The sequence below is a fragment of the Microplitis mediator genome, chromosome 1 (genome assembly GCF_029852145.1).
Source record: "Microplitis mediator isolate UGA2020A chromosome 1, iyMicMedi2.1, whole genome shotgun sequence".
Taxonomy (NCBI): domain Eukaryota; kingdom Metazoa; phylum Arthropoda; class Insecta; order Hymenoptera; family Braconidae; genus Microplitis; species Microplitis mediator.
Genome location: NC_079969.1, coordinates 10131431 through 10153092, shown reverse-complemented (window position 1 = coordinate 10153092; position 21662 = coordinate 10131431). Strand labels below are relative to the sequence as shown.

General features: G+C 29.1%; 1 protein-coding gene across 2 annotated transcripts in view; it reads left to right on the top strand.

Annotated features, from left to right (window-relative positions):
- Positions 1–21662, top strand: part of LOC130674144 (lachesin-like) — a 57623-nt gene that overhangs the window by 34520 nt on the left and 1441 nt on the right. The window contains exons 3-7 of one of the 2 annotated variants that reach the window (XM_057479419.1): positions 9030–9237; positions 13788–13946; positions 17189–17305; positions 17881–18018; positions 19126–19275. In XM_057479419.1, coding sequence (XP_057335402.1) covers positions 9030–9237; positions 13788–13946; positions 17189–17305; positions 17881–18018; positions 19126–19275 — 772 coding nt within the window. Of the gene's footprint in view, positions 1–9029; positions 9238–13787; positions 13947–17176; positions 17306–17880; positions 18019–19125; positions 19276–21662 lie in introns of both variants that reach the window. The other variant, XM_057479415.1, reaches the window with a different exon arrangement.

Sequence of the window (21662 nt, the reverse complement as noted above, 5' to 3'; positions counted from 1 at the left end):
TCGCTCGTCTCGTTACATATGCAACGCTCATTCGCCTCAACCAAGTTGCCTGTCACTGTAAATATGGATGGACGGACTCCAGCAATTGCTGTCCGGAAATTTAAAAATGACAATATTAAACCACTCAAGATTATTTACAATTCGACAAATTAATTTATTGATTTATCATCATCGTTTAGTTTTTAATATTTCAGTTATTTCTCATTTATATAATAACTTATTTTGTTATTCCAGTTTAATTAATAGGTTACGTCATATGTGACAACTGATAATTTATTTGCTTTAGTTTTTTCCACTCGACTTTACATTATATATTTATTGTGTTGTAATTTTTTATTTATTTATTTATTTTAAAATTCTACTATGCAATTTATAATTTAATGGAAACTCGGCAATTCGTCTCTTGATGTCACGAAAAATTTTTTATTTACATTTAAATTTTATGAAATTCACGCCCTTTATATTTATGATGAATCACAATAAATATGACATTCCTAAAAAAATCTGGAAAACAAATTTATTTTTTGGAGCTTCTCAAACTCAAGAAAAGGTATGTCCTGCCGTGAACTACGAAAATTTCAAAAATTTTAAAAATACAACTTTGAATTTTCCTGTACACACCAAAAAAAAGGATTTCTTAGCGTAAAAAATTTTTATTTGGGTCAGCAAATCCTTTTTTTCTGTATGCGATTTTTTTAGAGTAACGCATAGATTTTAACAAAAATAAATGTAAGTAATTTAAATAAAGTGACAAGAGCATTGAATTAGATCACAACCTCATAATAGTTCAAAAAGTTGAAAAAAATTAAATAAAAGGTGAATAACTTAAAATAAGGTAAAGCGAGCCTGAATCAAGTTTTATTTTTGAGCCGAGAATCGACGCGGTTTATTAAACTCTACACTGTAAAAAGGGCGGTGTTAAATATGGACTCATTTTAACTCCGCCCGGTGTAAAAATGAAATTACACCGGTGTAGGAGAAGTAATTCACCGGTGTTAAAAATACCGGTGTTAAAGCGAGGTAACCGGTGTAAAAGCGGAGTAAAACCAGTGTAAAGTCGGGGTAATCAGTGTAAAAGCGGGGTAAACTGCGTCCGCTTGGAGTATTAACTTTAAAGATTATAAAACACAAAAATGTCAGTTCTTTATGAAAATTAATAAAAAATATCATTTATTAACAAGTATAGTGATCGAGTAAGTAAAAATATTCACAAAGTAAAATATTTGAACACCGGTAATGAATATCTACATCGGCGACTGCGTTATTTAAACACCGATCTAGAATATTTACACCGGCGGCGGCGTTATTTTAACACCGGTACAGAATATTTACACCGGCGGTGGCATTATTTTCACACCGCATTTGGGGGTAAATTTAACACCGCTAATTTTAACACCTACACCGCTTGGACTTACCCCGGTGATTTTTTACAGTGTAAAGATGATTGATTTTGAAATCGATTCATTGATAGATTTCCAAAAAACTAAAATAAAAATTTTTTTATTCGTTTTTTTAATTATCTCAGTCTATTCGATCGAATGATTGGAATTCCCAGGAAAGATGATAGCTGACAAGCTCTTTCGAACGCTGCATGCATTAAAATCGGTTAATTAGTTCAAAAGTTATAGAAAGTTCACACACGTACACACACAAGCGCGGATATCACTCGGAAAATAGTCTGAATAGCTTCCTAGGACCTCAAAACGTCTACATCTAATGAAAACTCGATTTTCGAAAATACGGGTGAAAACAATAACTTCCCGAATTTTTTGAAAAGCGGGAAGTTAAAAGTATTTGTAGATTTTTATTTGGTCATTAAATATTTAGGGGAAAGGGGCAGGCTTAACGGGATACCCCCAAAATTTTATAAAAAAAACCTTTAATTTTTAAAAGATTACAAAATCACTTTTGTAAATATAATTGAGCATTATTTTGAATTTTTTTTGTTCAAAAACTTTTTCGAAAATCGATTGTCAGTCAAAAAAATATTAATGACTTTTGTTTTATGATAAAAACTATGAAGAATTTGTTTGTCTTCCTTTGTATCCAGCAATCATATAAAATATAATTTTTTTCATGTAAATTACTTACAAAAAAATTTAACTCAATCAAATTTATTTAAAATCCCGAAATTTTTTTTTTTTTACCTTTTTTAGGGAGTACCCCATTTTGCCCGAAAAAATGAAAAAATTTTTTTTTAACGGTAATTGAAAATTTTTTCTATTTACTTTGAATATCATTAAAAAAAAAAAAAAGATTTAGCGTATTTGAGTCCTCGAAAACTTGGTATTTCCTTCAGTACCCCGTTGTGCCCCTCCCTCCCCTACATTTATGAATATTAACGCAGAACTCATGTATTTGTAATGGAAAAAAAATTAAAAAAAAACTTTCTTTGACTAGTTAAAAAAAAATCAAACGAGTAGAAAATAGAATAAATTACACAAATGTCGCTCTGACATTTAATTCGAGAAATAAAAAATTGACCCCCTATTAAAGTATAAAATAATTTGAATGAAATAAATGTCACGGGCAATTAAATAAATTTTTAACAAAAATAACAATAATAATAGTCTTATTAAAATTTAATTAGAGGTACGGTAAATAATTTATAAATATCTAAAGGTAAAATAAATTGATATTGATCTAAGATAAGCTAATAAACCAACTACAGAGCCTCGAGTATTTTCGTTCATGCTTTTCTGAAAACTCGTACCCACTGAATGATGGAATGAAATATTAATAGAATAAAATTTAAATAGAACAAATTTATTTAAAATGTATAAAACTTTGCATAATTAATTATACGACCGCTAAATAACGGGAGAACATTTTGCAAGATTAAAGATAGTGACAGTAGAATTCTCTCTCTGGTCCCTTTTTATTTTATTTTTATTATTTTATCGAAAGAGTTTTTATAACTTTAAATGAATAATAAAAACGGGTTGTTAATCTACTTCTTTGCCATCCATCCTTGACAAGCGTACACACGACAGCCCTTTTATTCTTTCATCCAGACAGAAACAAAGTCATAGACAAAGACATTGACTGAGAGTAAAGCGCTTGTGCGATAGAAAATGTGTGTGTGTGAATGTGTTTTAAGTAAGAAACGATGCGACTGACGGAAAAGCTCGTTTTAACGATGCACGATATAATTACCATAGCTTTGTATCAAGAAAAAGATATACCAGGATAGTGATATAGTCATGATTGTATAATTATACGTTGTTTAAAATTTTACTTTTATTTTAACCTGAATTTATTCAAGTTATTAAAAAATTTTAATCACTCATAAATACATAAATATTAATTATCTTAGATATATAAGGGTGTTTCAAAAAAACTAATTTTTTTAACTTCCCGCTAAGAAAATTATAAATTTTCAAAAATTCAGAAAGTTATTGTTTTTACCCCAATTGTCGAAAATCGAATTTTCATCAGATGATCTCAGACATCATTCTGAATGATTTCCGAGTGTCTGTGTGTGTGTGTCTGTGTGTGTGTGTGTGTGTGTGTGTGTGTGTGTGTGTGTGTGTGTGTGTGTGTGTGTGTGTATGTGTGTGCATGTGGATCGTTTATAACTTTTAAACTAATTTACCGATTCAAATCATTCTTGCGGCAATCAAAAGAGGTTGTTGACCGTCAACTTTCCTAAAAATTTCAGATCATTTGATCAAGTAGACTCGAAGATAATTGAGAATTACAAAAAAAAATTTGTTTTTTGTTTTTTTTTTTTAAATTTCTCGGCTTATTCGTTCAAGAGAAATCGTCAGAGAAAGAAATGCTGATTGCTACATTAAACATCAAAATCCGTCGATTAGTTTAACAGAAATCGACGACGAAGAGTTAAAACAATAACATTTTTGTAACAAGTGCGATAGTTTCGCCGGATATGTAAAAAGATCTCAAAATTTACTTTAAATTTGACTTCAAGCTCTAGGTGCTTTTGAACAGATTTATCAAAAAATGATGAGAGACTTTTTCTGTAAAGCATTCCATTCCCTACAAAATTAGGTCTGCAGATTTTTTCTACGACGTATCGTTAACTAGTTATAAAAATCAGAAGACGCAAAAAAAATTCTTTTATGTTATTTTTATTCAAAATAGAAAAGTGCGATGCGGAATCTCCTAATGTTAATATTAAGAGTCATAATTCTCACAGGCGGGCTGTTATATCTAAATGAAACTTTTGAACCTATTTCCGAGAAAAAAAATCGGTCTGTCAGTTGACCCTGCGGGCCAGCCCCAAAACTTTCCGCTGTTTTCGAGCTCGTTGAGCTCGAAAACATTATTGTGAATACATTTTCGAGCTCTTCGAGCTCGCAAATACTTTTGTATGCCATTGTTTTGTAAAATACCATTTTTTATCATTTCTTTCTCCCACGATATCTCGCGAACGAATTAACCGATTTTGATGGTTGAGGCGGCAATCGACGTGTTTTATCAAGTTATAAAGCTGATCAAATTTTGAAATCGATTTATCGAGTCATTTTTGAGAAATTTCGAAAAAACCAAAAAAAAAATTTTTTTTGAATTCTTTCGTCAACGGTTTCTCTTGAACGAATGAACCGATTTTGATGGTTGAGGTGGCATTCAACGCGGCTTATAGAGTTTTAGAGCTGATTAGATTTTGGAATAAATCCATCAAGCAAATTAAAAGTTATCCAAATAAAACATATTCGAAAAAATTTTATTTTTGAAATATTCCTGAACGCACCCTACCGATTAAGTTCAAATTTTTACGGCTTCAAGACATTAACAAGCCGCGTCGAAAATCGGTTCATCCGTTCAAGAGTTATGAATATTTACATACATACATACGTACGTACGTACGTACACACATACATACACTCGGACATCATCGTGAAATTAGTCAGGATAGCTTCCTAGGACCTCGAAACGTCGACATCTGATGGAAATTCGATTTTCGTAAATCGGACCGAAACCAATAACTTCCCGAATTTTTGAAAATTTACAATTTTCTTAGCGGGAAGTTAAAAAAAATTTTTTTTTTTTTTTTTGACACCCTAATATATATATTAGGATGAGTGGGGTTAAATAAAACACTACTTTTTAAATAATTGTTTATTTGCAGTTTTCAAAAAAAGTATTGGAGTAAAATGGTCAGCCTGAATAGTGCAACTATTTTGAAATTTTGACTTCCATTAGTACAGAAAATATAACAATTTTTTGTTTATATTGACATTAAAACTTCGTATTAGAGGAAATTCGGATTTAAATGAAATCCGTATTTACTCCGGATTTTTTGCAGTATGTATTTAAAAAATTTTTCTAATTCAAGTTCAAATCAATGTAAAAGATTTATAATATTATACTGCTATTATTATTATTATTCAAAAATAATAATAACAACAACAATAATAATTTTTATTGGAATATCGTTTGATTAATAATGCATTGGATGGTTTAACTTTGACGGCAAATTTTGAAATTGTACAACTTTGAGATAATCAAAATTGCTTATCACTAGTCTATGATAACACCTAAAATTAACTTCTCTAGCTCTACTCGGAGTCTGGATCTGACTCTAGCTGTGCTTGTTCTATCAATTCACGGCATTTATACACTACACATTATAGTCAGCCCCGAAGGAGAGTTTCCAAGTCTGCTGTATGTTGTATGAGCATACTAGACATAGCTTTGCTCGTTTAATTGAAATAATTATAATTAATTCTGATGACATTTTGTCAATTGGTGGTCGGGCGTACTCACACCGTTAACCAAGAATCACCTTGATTGGCTGCCCTGTTATTAATGCCCGCGTAAGATCTGTCATAATTTTTATAACTTTTATTTTAATCAAAAGCCATCAATAAATTTTTTTATTTACAATTTTATTGTCTAAATAAATATATAAATATAAATTTTTTTTTTCCGGTTTACTTTTAATTAAAATAACAGCTCAACTATTGAGTTTACGTAAATAATAAAAAAAAATATTTTTTCGTAGAGAATTAAATTGTTTACAAAATTGTATCTCTATTCATTTTAGCTGTAGCTCTATTAGTTTCGCTAGAATTTTCATCCAAAGTTAATTTATAACTTTGAATGAGTGGTAATTAAATTATTTAAAATAAATATTTATCTTAATTGTGAAAATAAAATAAAAATAAAGTTTACAAGTATTGCGTTACATTAAAAATGAAAAGTTTTAAAGCAGTAGTAACTGTGTAGTGTGTAAACTGAAACTCGAGAAAGGTGGTTTCGTATTCGGCAATGACTGAATAATTACTCAACTCAATTCATGTTAAACCACAAAGAAACACGATTCTAAACCCTTTTACACAATGTTTTCCTCATTGCGCAACCCAAAGTATGCAAGCAAACAATTTAACACCTACTTCCTCTACTTCCCCTCATTCCCTTAGTTTTCTCACACCCCTTTAGCTTCTCATCGCACACAATAATTTTCACGTTCTCAATTTTCTCTTGTTCCATTTGCTATTTATTCTCCTCACCATTAACATCAACAATATTTTTAAAAATATTTTCACCAGCATTATCTTTTATACTCTTTAGTTTAAATTTTTACACCAGGTTCTCTCATTTTATGTCGGCTTTTAAAAAAATTCTCTACCCCTTTTACTTTACTCCGTCTTGGCCAGCCAACAGATTCCGTATTTTACTCTATTTTTTATGTTTTTTTTATTTTCTTTCGTCTCAAAGACTTTGGTCGCCACAACTTTTCCGCGTAACAAGCTGCGCAAGACGACAACGAACGACGTACCAAACAATTACTTTAACTTTTTTTTTTAGTTTTTTTCATATAAAAACCGGGAGGGTTGTGACAATTGTCGGACGTGAAGAATTGAACTTTTGTTGAAATTACGTGGTCGCACGCGCGCGTGACACAAACAGATATATACCAGCTATTATTGTTGCTTTTATCATTTTTGTTATTATTATATTCTGCGACCGAGTATTTTTACGATTTGTCGTTTTTTAAATATCTAGAGAATGCGTCAGCATTTTTATTTTACTATTTATTAAATAATGTGAGATATTGTGGCGAAAAAAAAATAATTATAATTCCGAGTTAAAGTTCAAACTATAGAAATTTTTATATGATCTATCTTACCCCATATTTAAACCCGCATGAAAATATCATATATAATAAACATATAGGAGAGAGTGGGGCAAAATGGGCCCCTTAAGAAATGAAGGCTTATATGAAATATAAATGTCAGCCCATTTTGCCTCACTCTCCCCTATTAAAAAATATATATTACAGATATAAATATATATGTGACAATACATGAAATCTTACATAGAATTATATATAGATTTTGGCCGATTTTATTATATTTCTACACATATGTTTTCTCTTATATGATTTTAAATAGTACCGTATAACTTCAATATATTATTTATATATTTGAAAACTTGATAAGTTTTAATGTATTAAAAGATGAATGTTATTTATATACGGAAACAAATAAGAATAGATGTATAGTCCATTAATATATGGTACGATAGGTATAACGTGTATTTAACTTTATATATTTTTATATATTTTTCGATATATAGAACCATATAAGTCTCCCCATATATATAAGAATAAATAAAATCTATTCTTTTATCTCTCCTTCTCTCTCTTGTAAGATTCAACCACCGGGTTCAGAATATATATGTGTACTAGCTTACAAATTTACATATATAATTATCAATACCCAATTATCAATATATCTAATATATATTTGTGCACGGTAAGAAATGCACGGCTTTCAACACCATGCTGGTATGGTCTCAAGACAGATACTAAAATAGTATGTGAAATATTCCAAGACAGTATTGTAACGAATGCCAGAAGTATGTCGTTATTTACTATACTGTATAGTACTGGAGCTAGTGTATTGCTCACGCGTATGCATAGCAGGCACGGCGAAACAGCATGGTCCTGAGACCCATACTACAATGCCGAGGGCACAATGCTACTAGTTTTTCCCGCCATAATTTCTGGCGTGTCAATCAATGTATACTATCGTATTACCACCAAAACTATATAGATGTCGTTAGACTAGGTTTATCGGCCAGAATCATTGTGGATACGGCAACGCAGTATGGGCCTGACGGCCACACTGACATTGCGGCGTCTGCGACAACTACCACCAATATTACTATTCCTGCAATGGTCGATTCATCTATTCATACAATTTTATAACCTATAAAAATCTTCGATACCATACAGTATGGCGTTCACGCCCATACTGGCATAGTGATATCCGCAAAATATTTCTTACCGTGTACTAACTTATAAGTTTACATATATGATTATAAATATATGTATCAACTTATAAACTTATATATATAATTAATTAAATTAAAACTTACGATATTATATGTATATATAATAAGTTGTATAAGTAGTATACGGCTTCCATATGGGTACAGATATAAGAAAATATATATCGTTTTCGGCCACTTATATGGTCCCATATTTATTATAGATTTTTCATATATGGTATTTTCATGCGAGAAAAAAAGTTAATAAAATTTTTAAAAACAAGCACTTGCGTATTCAAATTTAAAAAAATTGAAATTCTTTCTCTGATTCTTAATAAAAAGGAAAATAATGGAATTGCAAACTTGAGCTTGTGATCTTAATATCTTAATACCAAAAAAAAAAATCGTAGTGGAAAATTATAAATAGTGGAAGGGGAAGTCACCCCCAGTGACTCAGTCGCACGCAGTGTCCCTGGTAAGAAACCTATCTCAGAATTTTTGTATCCCAAAACTGGCATCAGAGATTTTTTTCACTTAAAAATATCTATGACTCATCTTACCTCATAGTAAAATAAAATTACAGACTTTTAATAAAAAAAAAAAAAAAAATTAATTTAAGAAACAAATTTTCTTGCAAGTAATAAATAAAAAATGAAAGATTGAATTCGCGAAGTAAATTGCAAGGGTAATACGAAAAGCGTAAGCATTATATTAGCCAAAACGTTTTATTTGCTGTCAGTTAATGTATAAATATATAAACACATAAAATCTGTCTGGCACTTTTGCAGGTGGCGTGGCTTCGCGTCGACACGCAGACCATCTTAACGATTGCAAGTCACGTTATCACAAAGAATCACCGTATTGCCGTAACGCACAGTGGTCACCGCACATGGTCCCTCCACATTAAAGACACGCGAGAGACCGATCGCGGCTGGTACATGTGCCAAGTTAACACTGACCCAATGTCTAGTAACACTGGATTTTTAGAAGTTGTCGGTAAGTTTATAATTACTAGTATTATTATTATTACATATATTTAATTCATGAATTTTTAATAGCCAAATTATCTGCCGGCACACTTGACACCTTTTTAATTTAATTAAACCCTCATCCTCGTATTACTTTGTCTTGTAATCAGGTCAACGCCATACACATCCCTACATTATAATGCCTTACTCTGTTAGTCCACGACTGATCTATTATTCATATTAATCATTCTGAAAGCCGTACAAATAGTCCTCAGTAACATTAACAATTTCTTTTTATCGCTAGGAACTTTCTAAAAACTTTTACAAATAAACCTTTTCGGTAAATCAAATTTTTTTTGTACGCAACCCATTTTACCTCCGTTACTTTAAATTCTATCTTTTAAATTTAAAAAAAATACTTATTAATATTTTCTACAAAGTTAATATTCCAAAGCCCCGTTTTACTTAATTCTTAAAAAATCTTGTAATTAACTTTAAAAAAATTTTTTCGTCTAAAAATATATTTTCAAATGAAACAAGAATTATTTAAAGTCAATCTTACCCTACAAATAAAAAAAAATTTAACCATAAGAAAATGATAAAAAATAAGCATTTTTCCCCAGCTACTAAGTAATTATTTAAGTAAAAGTGTAACTAATATGTCTACTCCCTTCGACTCTAGTCCTATCCTGCCAGCCCTCTTATCAACGGGTAAAAATCTTGCGTTAAAAGTTAACTCGTAGATAGAGACGTGCGTTATAGAGACCTACTTTCTCGCCTTTACTACACTCTATACTATTTGATGCAAATGTATGCAAAGAATATATAATAATAATAATAATACACGGAGATAACAAGTCTCGAAAATATTTTAATATTTAATATATTTAAGTAAGAAATACTAATACAAATCAATGAGTGCATTACTTTTGCTATTTATTACTAAATGTACAGTAAAAATGACAAAACAGTAATTTATACTATATGTTCATCTGAAAAATTTCTATATTATTACTTTTATTACTAATTTATTTGTATTCTTTATTAATCGAATAGTAAATTTTATGAAGAAAATATTAAATTATTACTAAATGTTTAGTACTACATTTTATAATACGATTCAACGATTTTTACTCTCTAAAAATATAGAAATTAACTAAAAATATGCATTGAATACCCTACAGTATACAAAAATTACAATCTGTTTAGTAATTTCTGTAAATCACATGAATAATGTGGTATTAAGTGTTGTACAGCAACTAAAAATTACCAAATGGCTTGTAATTCTTCCGAAGCAGATCGATAAAATTAAAAGTTAATGGGGATAGCATATACAAATATGTATTACAAGTTCAGAAACCTTTGTCCAAAGGAGACATCGGAACGTCAAACATAAGAAAGAACTCGCGCGGAGAAGATCAGGGTTCGAATCTCAGTTAAAACAAGTGATTTTTTAAAAATAAAAATAGACACCAACACCCACACAGATGACATAAATAATAATAAAAATAATAATAAAAAGTTGAAAAACTATTAAAATTTAATTTTATTTATTTCCATTTTAATTAGTAAAATTTACTAAATATATAGTCAAGTTTACTAATGCAGTTTATATTTAAATCAATATTTAAATAATAAAAATGACTAAATATAAATAAAAATCAAATTCTCAAGAAAGTAAAAGTTACACAATTTCGATAGCGTTTTAAGATTACAATTTGAATTTAGTAATTTAACTCATATTATTGAGTAAAAGTTGCTATATTTTTTTCTCCGAGTATTATAAAGCCCTATTGGCCGATTGCATACTTTCAGAACGAATAAAACACGTCCGTGTTATCACGTCCCTATTTTGTTTTAAATTAAAAAAAATAATTCTGACCAATTTATTCATCGGCAAAAAATTTAATTAAAAAAATAAAAATAGTCTCCATAATGTGTAATAAATAACGGTAGGGCTGTTTTCAATGTGGTACACGATTAATCTAAAAAAAGACAACACAAAAGACAATTACTTTTTATTTTTTTTTTTTTTTTATCATAGTTGACATTAAAGCCGGTGTGACATGGTCCAATTCGAGATGAATGAATGGCACCCATGCGATAACGTACACACTGTCACTGTACACATTGTGATATGCCTACTAGCTATGCTAGTGTATTTACTACCAAAATCGAATTGCAATCGTGATAACTTTCCCATACATCCATAAAACCCATCGCCCATCGCCCATTCTTCAATATTCCTCGACTAATTTAGATTATTTTAATACCGCCACTACATTTACAACTCCCATTTTTTTAAGTGCGCCATTCATTACATTAAACTTTTATTTTATATATTTTTATTACGCTTTATGAGTCCGCTTTTAGTATAGAAAATTTTTTACTTTTAATTTTATTTAGTACTTGTACTAAAATATATGTTTTTTACAGAAATTAATTACTTACATTTATAAGAGAAACAAAATAATAAAATTTTTAAGCCAAATTAATTTTTGTAAAACTAAGGGTTCATTTCATGTAAAAACTTAATCAGACCTTTTTTGTAGGAAATTAAATTTCCTATACAAAAAAGGTTTTAATTAATTTTTCATTATTTTTATTCTTTTTTCCGAAATTTTAATTGAAAAACAATTGTAATCAAAATTTCTAAAAATTACAAAAAATATAAATATAGGGGATGGGCAAAATGGAGTACCCCCAAAATTCTAACTGCCGTGCTTAGGAAGAGGGCAGTGACTTCACTTACTGCTTTTCTATTTAATTAATGTTAAATTAACATGTTACCAAAGCATTGATAAGATAGGAAGGCAGTAAGCGAACTTTTACTAAGCACGGCAGTACAAAAAAAGTTTGTTTTTTAAACATTCAAAAATCACTTTTGTAAATATAACTGACCATTATTTTGAATTTTTTTTATAAAACTTTTTCACAAATCAAAAGTTTCAGTCGAAAAATGATAATGACTTGTTTTATGATAAAAAATTTTTTTTTCCTTTGCATCAACAGGCAGAGAATTTTTGAGTAAAAATTACCCATAAAGTTTGGTACTGTAAGGACATCTAGCAACTAAATTTTTACTATGTTGTTAGTAGAAATCACACTTCATTTACTTGCTATCGAGTAGTATATTTTACGATGTGCAAGGAAGAAATTTGGATATTTACTACATGTCCTCAAATTATCGTCAGTATCAAACTTTTTGGATAATTTTTACTCAAAATTTCTCTGCGTGCAATGATTTTGTGAAATGTAATTTTTCTTTATGTGAATTACTTATAAGAAAATTTAATGAAATCAAATTTATTGAATTTTCAGCAGTTTTTTTTTTTTTTTTTTTTCACTTTTTTAAGGGGGTACTCCATTTTTCCCGCAAAAAATGAAAAATTTTTTTTTAATGGCAGCTGAAAACTTCTTCTATATTCACTTTGAACATCATAAAAAAAAATGTTTAACGTATTTGAGTACCCGAAAATTTAGTATTTCCTCAAGTATTCCGTTTTGTCCGTCGCTCCCCTATAGGTGATTGGTCAAATGAATGAGCGCGACCAGTAAATTAACATTATTCAATTTTTACCCAAATTATTTATATTTTAATCACGATTACATAAGGAAATACTTCAAATGTTTGGTTGACAACTTTTAGAACTTTAATTCTAATTTTGTTGCATGTATTAAAAAATACGAATAACCGTTTATGCACTGGTTCAGTATTTATGTACTGGTTCAGTCACTCTATTTTATTAAAATTAATTTTAAAGCCTCATTCTACGTAGAAATTTAATTAGACTTTTTTTGTAAAAAATTAAATGATCTATAAAAATGCTTCTTATAAATTTATATCTCTTTTCACTAGTGTATCCATAATTCAAAAATAAGCTTAGAGGAATATTTAAAAAAGAAAAAAAAAATATAAATCCATACATAAATAAATAAAACCGGCTCTGGAGAAATTATATAAAATATTTGTGTGGAAACTCGAGCATTCGAGCGTGGATGTTTATTTCATTTTTTTTTTTTTTGTAACATTTTTAAAAAAATCCCTTAAAAATTTAAAAATCCAGTTTATTGTTTATTGAGTATCGATTGAATATTCAATAACAGTCGAAAATGAAAAGTGTTTACACTCGGTATATCATAGAAAATTAATTGCTCCAGGCGTATATAATACTATATATATGTTAAAGTTCTGTGAGAGGATTGACAGGATTTCAAATATACATAAAATAAAATACCAGCAACAATAAAAATACTACTCTGTTATCGAGTATTTATTATTGAGAATTGTGTTAGCATGAAATTTAAATCGTTTTATCTCTACTCATCCACAAATCATCAACACATCCATCAACATCAATACATCTACATCTACCCATCAACCATTAAATATTTTAGTTTCACTATAAATTCTTGTGAATAGATAATAAACAAAACAATTAATTATACAACAGTAGAGCAAGAAATTATTTCAGTAATCCAAATATACGGGAATAGAATTAAAAACAAATTAAAAATTCCTGTTAATAAATAATTCATTTATTCAATCAACGTATTGATGATATATTTAATTTTAAGTACCCCCGGATATATTGGACTACCCGACGAGCACGGATATGGTGGTTCGAGAAAATAGTAATGTAACATTGAGGTGCGCTGCAACGGGTACTCCCGAACCAACGGTTACGTGGCGCAGAGAAGCCGGTGGAATGATTACTCTATCCAATTGGCATGAAGGTACATTACTACAGATTTATTTATTTATATTTACACTGTAAAAAATGGGGAGTGAATAGGAAATTTTATTTCAATCTTAAGTCAAACCGTCACTGAGAGTTTCTGAATTTAATAGAAAAAAATCATTCCTCATATACGGAAAAAATAGAACAAGAAAAACTACAGTTTCAAATAATAATTTAAGGATTTCACTAAATTATCGAGTAAAAAGTAATTTTTAAACTGTATTTATTAAAAATAGTATATTGTGTGACAAGGGATGAAATAAGACGATTTTAGACTAGAGTGAAGTTGGCTGCCCGAGCCGTAGGCGAGGGCTGACATCACCCGCAGTCTGAAATCGTGTTTTATCCTGAGTCACCCCCCATGGAAAAAATTTATATGTTGAATATATTAAAAATATATTTCTACATATAAATCATATATAAACGTAATATAACAAAAATATATGTCAAATATACTGAAAATATAAGCGAATATATGCTACATATAAAAAAAATATAAATAGAATATATATGGAATATATAACTTTTGGCCGATTTTCGTATATATAAAATATATGTTCAATATAATGAAGTTATATGTATAATATATTTTTTATGGATAATCACAAAGGCAGTAAAAGCTTAAAGAAATATATACAAAATATATTGGCTTTATATTTAAAATATAATTGATAGAATATATTGTGAATATATGTAAAATATATTTAGTTTATAAGGAAAATATAATAATTAAATATAACCAAAATATATGTGACGTATATTTGAATTATATTAAAAATATAAGTAGGTACTTCTAAAAGGAATAAATGCAGATTATAGTAGGTGCATATATAAAATGTGAAGAATGATATATAAACTAAATATATTAAAAATATATACAAAATATAAGCCGAACATATGATTGAAATGTATAAAGAATATATTCCGAGAAAAATGATTCCAAAATGACTAGGCGGACCTATGATGGAGTTTTCTTTGGAAAATTTGGGCCTGAAAAGTTAGGGGAGGTAACCTGCAGGGGTGCCTAGAAAAACCGATCCAAATTTGTCACGGGTTTTTGTAGGAGTTTTTCTAGAAGAAATTTGTGCCTGAAAAAAATAGGGATGGTAACCAACAAAAGTGCCTGGACAAAAAAGTCGAAAATTTTCATAGGAGCCAGGTAATCAGTGATATTTTTTCCAGGCCTAAATTTTGTCTAGAAAGACTCCCACAAAGGCTCATATGACACTTTTGGAACTTTTTTTGAAGGCACCCTGGCAAGTTACTACTCCTATATTTTTCAGGCCCAAATTTTTGTTACGAAGACTTTAATGACGGTCTTCACGGTGATTTTGGAGTTTTCCCCTCAGAAACCTCCGCTGCTGACCTCAATTATTTCTTTCAGGTTAAATTTCTCCTAAAAAAAAACTCCTACAAAAACCCGTGTGACAAATTAATTTGGACCGGTTTTTCTAGGCACCCCTGCAGGTTACCTCCCCTAACTTTTCAGGCCCAAATTTTCCAAAGAAAACTCCATCATAGGTCCGCCTAGTCATTTTGGAATCATTTTTCTCGGAATATATTCTTTATACATTTCAATCATATGTTCGGCTTATATTTTGTATATATTTTTAATATATTTAGTTTATATATCATTCTTCACATTTTATATATGCACCTACTATAATCTGCATTTATTCCTTTTAGAAGTACCTACTTATATTTTTAATATAATTCAAATATACGTCACATATATTTTGGTTATATTTAATTATTATATTTTCCTTATAAACTAAATATATTTTACATATATTCACAATATATTCTATCAATTATATTTTAAATATAAAGCCAATATATTTTGTATATATTTCTTTAAGCTTTTACTGCCTTTGTGATTATCCATAAAAAATATATTATACATATAACTTCATTATATTGAACATATATTTTATATATACGAAAATCGGCCAAAAGTTATATATTCCATATATATTCTATTTATATTTTTTTTATATGTAGCATATATTCGCTTATATTTTCAGTATATTTGACATATATTTTTGTTATATTACGTTTATATATGATTTATATGTAGAAATATATTTTTAATATATTTAACATATAAATTTTTTCCATGGGGGACACACTATATTTTTCATGATTACCTGCATCGGAACTTCAAGATTCAGTTTCAGCAGCCAGTAAGAAACAAGTTAATTTCAAGCTGATGATGCGGAGAACTGTTAGAAAAGGAGAAATCTGTAGATTACAGTCACTTATTAAATAGCAAATAAGACAAAAATATTATTTTCACTCATTTTTTAGTAATTTTATTTGGTCAATCAAAACAGTCATTTAAAAAATGAAATGAGTAAACTGAAGTGACAAGTAAACAAATGAGAGTAATAAGGCTGCAAATGAGCATTAAATATAACTAACACCGGGCAGAAACATTGTGTTTCCTCCCAAGTGAAGAAGGTTGTTGTCCACCATTTTAAATATAGTGGAAACCTAAACATGCAAACATGCAAATAACCTTCTCAATAAAACAATTTATAGATAAATTGAGAAAAATATAGATAGCCCGAACTGGGAATCGAACCCAGACCAATTCGGTATCGCGCCGAGTGCTCTACCAGTTGAGCTATCCGGCACTATACTATATTCCGTTCAATTTGATCTATAACTTATTGAGCCACACCGTCCATCATACGGTAATACACCATTTTAAATATAGTGGAAACCTAAACATGCAAATAACCTTCTGCCCGCTGTATGAAGGTATTTTTGAATTACGACTTCGCTAGCAGTTGTTTGCAGCATCGGCTTGAAATCAGCTTGTTTCGACGGGCTGTAGAGCCACTGAAACTTTAAGTTTCGATGTTGGTATCATGAATAGTATATTACACACCAAGGGCAGTAAAGTAAGAAATGCCTCAGATCACATCTTTGTTGACTTCGGCTTCACCTCGGCCAACAATTACATGTGATTTAAGACATTTTTTACTTTACTGTCCTAGTTGTGTAAAATAACTATTTGATTTTTACCCCAATAAAATTTCTTCTCACCCTAAAAAAAATTTTTTTCTGTGTATATAAAACTGTAATTTTTTTTTTTTTTTACGTGAATTCTAGATTTAATTTGCATTTACTCAGAAAATTTTTTACAGTGGATTAAAATGGGAATAGTAATTAAATAATTTATAATATAAATATATATATACGCGGGTATAAATATTGCAGTACCTGTTCTAGAGGGTCCGGAACTAACATTGACACGAGTAACTCGTCAGCACATGGGTCCGTACCTATGTATTGCTTCCAATGGTGTACCACCATCTGTTAGTAAACGAATAGTCCTCATCGTTCATTGTAAGTATATATAAATTGCTCGTTCAACTTTGAACCATTAATTTTTATTGTTTTTTAAATTATTAAATTTATTTTATAAATTTTTCTATTAAAACGAAAATTCAACCCAATTTCGATAAATCGATTTATTAAACTTCATATTTCGTCATACATTTTTTTTATATCAATTTCACTTTATTATAAAAATGGGGCATAATGGATTTTTTTTTAACTTTCCCATTTTGCCCCGTGGCTCCCTTTGTACAAAAAAAAATCTGAGTGCATATTTTGATTCCTTTTTCGCTATCGATTATTATAGACTTTGATATATCGGAAAAAAAATATTGTAATTTAAATTTACTACAAAAAAAAACTGACTTTTATTCCGTTAAATACTCAAACCTTTCTCATGAGATTCTATTGTTCATAAAAAAAAAAAAATAAATAAATAAAATAAAGAACACTTGACTCGGTATTTAAATATTAATTATTCAACTCCAGCATTTAATATTAACGCTATTGTATAATTTAACAAAACATGAATTATTTATTCGTTCTAATAAAAAAAATAATAATAATAATATTAAATAAAATAGTTGCGCCAATGATTTGGATTGAAAACCAACTAATAGGAGCTTACGAAGGCCAAATGCTAGTTCTTGAATGCCACAGTGAGGCTTATCCGCGGCCTATTGTCTACTGGACGCGACCTAACAACGAAACAATAGTCAACGGTAAGTTTTAACAAACTTCGTATAATATTGTCAACATTTAATAAATACTTTCGTTTGTAATTAAGTCTTTGGGTACAACTTTGTAAGCCGCTTTATTACGAACCGCGAGGGGTAAGGGGTAAAAGATACAGCGGGCGGTAAAGTGAGAAGGGGAAGGGGTGGAGAAGTAGAGGAAAGGGCTATTTGTTAAATATATGTAGTATAGCTGTAGACTTGTCAAGCTTTTGCTTTATATAAAGTTAAGTAAAATGAATAATTTTCCTTATGCTCACATTGCGCATTGCCACCGGGTAACTCTAAACGCTACCGCAGGAGCAGAAACTGAAGCTGATATAATATCTGCGAATAAACTTGCAGTAACCGACGTTTAATGAAGTAGTTTATGAAGTTGTTAAAAAAAGACATTTATCATCAACAACTTTTTATTTTATCTTTATTACTCTGTACCGTCCGCACAAATGGGTTTATATTTTTTTATTTATAGATTCGGTTATTTAAATTTAAATTACGCGATTATTATTAAGAATACGAAAAAAATTTATGAGACTAAATTTTTAGAAAAATTTATTATCTATAAAAATTTTTTATTAAATTTATAAAATCATTACTTTAAATTTAAATTACAGTTAAACTGTGAAACTTATGAAAAAAACTTAAGAATACTTTTTTGTAGATAATTAAATTTTCTATAAAAAAGTTTATATAAATTTTTTTGTAACTTTGATAGTTAACGAGTTATTTTTATTAAAAAAAAATAAAAATATTAGAGTTATCAAAATAGTATTTATTTGTATAAATAACGAGTATAAAAAATAAAATACTCATATATTTATAATAATTTAAAATCGAAGCTTTGAGTTTGAATTTAATATTATTTATAATTCAAAGTTAACTATCGTTACATCCCGTTTAGCAGTCTAAGACTCAGTTGACGTACCACAAAATTACGTTTTTAACGAGAACGTACTTTTGTAATTACGCTATAAAATTACGTGATAAATTAACCTCATTTTTATAGTATTTAAATAAAAAAAAAAATATATCGTTAAATATGAAATTACAAGATTTACATTTTTTAATTTAAAAAAAATTTTTTCATTCCTACAGATAATAATTACAAATCGGAAGTAACTGCAGACGGTTATGAAACGACGATGAAACTGATTATTAAAAATGTACGGATTCAAGATTTTGGTTCATTTCGCTGTATTGCAACCAATTCATTAGGAGAAAATGACGGCAGAATTAAAATTTATAGTGAGTATTTATTTTTAGCAGAACTACACAAGGAGAATTATCTAATAAATTTTACTCGTTAATTGTGAGTAAAACTGAGCCTGGATGAATAATTACTCTTTCGTTTCTAGATAGTGTTCAATTATAGGGTAAAAAAAACCCAATGTCGAGTAATTTTTAAATCAAAAATAAAACAAAAGGAATCAATTTTTATTCTTTCCGTATTTATTTTGTTTTTGGCCCAGGTTTGTTCTAAACTGTAAGGTAAATTTTACAAAAAATTGTCCCCGTGTAGGGGTAAAATAGACACAAAAAAATCCCGCTGTTTTCGAGCTCACGGAGCTTGAAAACATTACTGTGAATATATTTTCGGGCTCTTCGAGCTCGAAAATACTCTTGTATGCCATTGTTTTCAAAAAAACCGTTTTTTAGCATTTCTTTCTCCCACGATATCTCGCGAACGAATTAATCGATTTTGATGGTTGAGGCGGGAATCGACGTGTTTTATTAAGTTCTACAGCTGATTGGATTTTGAAATTGATCGGATAAGTCACTTCAAAGATAAATGAAAAAAACCGTTTTCCTCCATTTCTTTCACCAACGATATCTCTTGAACGCATTAACCGATTGAGATCGGTTGAGATGGCAATCGACGCGCGTTATTGTGTTCTAAAGCTGATTAGATTTTGAAATCGATCGATGAAGCCGTTTCTGAAAAATTTGAAAGAAACTAAAAAAAAAAATTTTTTTTTTTGTATTTCTTCAATATCTTAGAGTCTATCTTATCGATCGATCTTAAATTTTCAGGAAAGTTGACGGCCGACAAACTCTTTTAATTGCCACCTTAACTATCTCAATCGGTCAATTCATTAAAAAGATATGGAGAGTTTACATACACACACACACAAACACACACACACAGAATCGGGCATCATCCTGAAAATAGTCAGAATAGCTTCCTAGGACCTCAAAACGTTGACATCTGATGAAAATTCGATTTTCGAAAATCAGATTGAAAACAATAACTTCCCGAATTTTTCGAAAATCATAGATTTTCTGAGCGGGAAGTTAAAAATGAATCAAATTTATCAAGAAACAAAAATTTCCGAAACGATTTTTTTTTTAATTTAATTTGATGATTTTTAAAATAAAAAAAAAAAAATTCTGAGATGAAAGTAAAGTTGTGTTCATTTACTGGTTGCCGAGGTCATTTAATTTAGAGAATGTTTCAGCAGGTGAAACATATATAGAGTAAATCGATGGGAGAAAAACCAACGCGACTTCTGTCCGATGACAGCCCTTGTAATTTTCCAATATCAATTTTGTCATACAACCGTTTTAATATTCTTTTTTAATAATATTTTTTTATATTTCTTGTTGTTGATAGTCAAACGATCCCAAATGAATCCATGGCTTTCAATTAACGTCATTAAATAATTAACTATTTTAATTGCCAAAAATAAAAGAAATAATAATAATGATAAATTTAATTATTTTCTCAATGGATCTCATTATTACTTCCTGAGGACTGCACTAGTCCATTATAAGCTCAAGATCTATTACAATGGAAAATTAATTTTACTTTTGTCATTTATATCTTTTGTCTTAAATTCAAAAGTATAAATCTATTACGCTGTTGAAATATTATATATCTATGTATAGAATACTGCTGTCATGTTCACGTAAATTTGCTATAATCAATTATACAGTGACATCAATATGTCAGTCTAAATTAAGATTAAATATTTAAAAGTGTAAATTATAATTTACTAGATTTATCCATTAACTAAAATGTTGAAATTTGTTTTTATCAATCGATCAATTTTGTTTTTAATTGATACGTCAGAGTCTAAAAAAAAAGATCTACGGAGATCAAGGCAGATCTTTTAGCTGTCATTGCAGTTTTTTTTTGTTTTTGTAAGGGATCTACAAAGATTTGTGGAAATTTACGGAAATCATTGGAGATCTTCGTTGATCTTTGTAGCCCTATTAGTCCAGTCGATGTGGACGAAAAAACGGTGCAAGATCAAAAAATGCGCTTTTATTAACCGATTTTGGAAAAAATTTTTTTTTAAATGTTAGAAAAAATTTAAAACAAAAAGTTGATTTAAATTCGATGTGCGCAAAGTTTTTTTTTATAAAAAAATTAGATGTAAAATTGAATATCTCAGAAACTATTGAGAAGTTATCGAGACAAATTAGTATCATTATGTTTGGGATTTAATAACGAAAAAAATAAATTTTGACCGAAGTCTGTACGACGAATAGTTGCTGAGATAAAAATTATTGAAGCGCGAAAAACGAAAGGCTGTAACTCGGTCGCATATCAATATTTTTAGAAATTTTTTTTTTTATTCTTTTGGTAAATAATATATCAAACATAAAAAAAAATTGGTAACTTCCAAAAA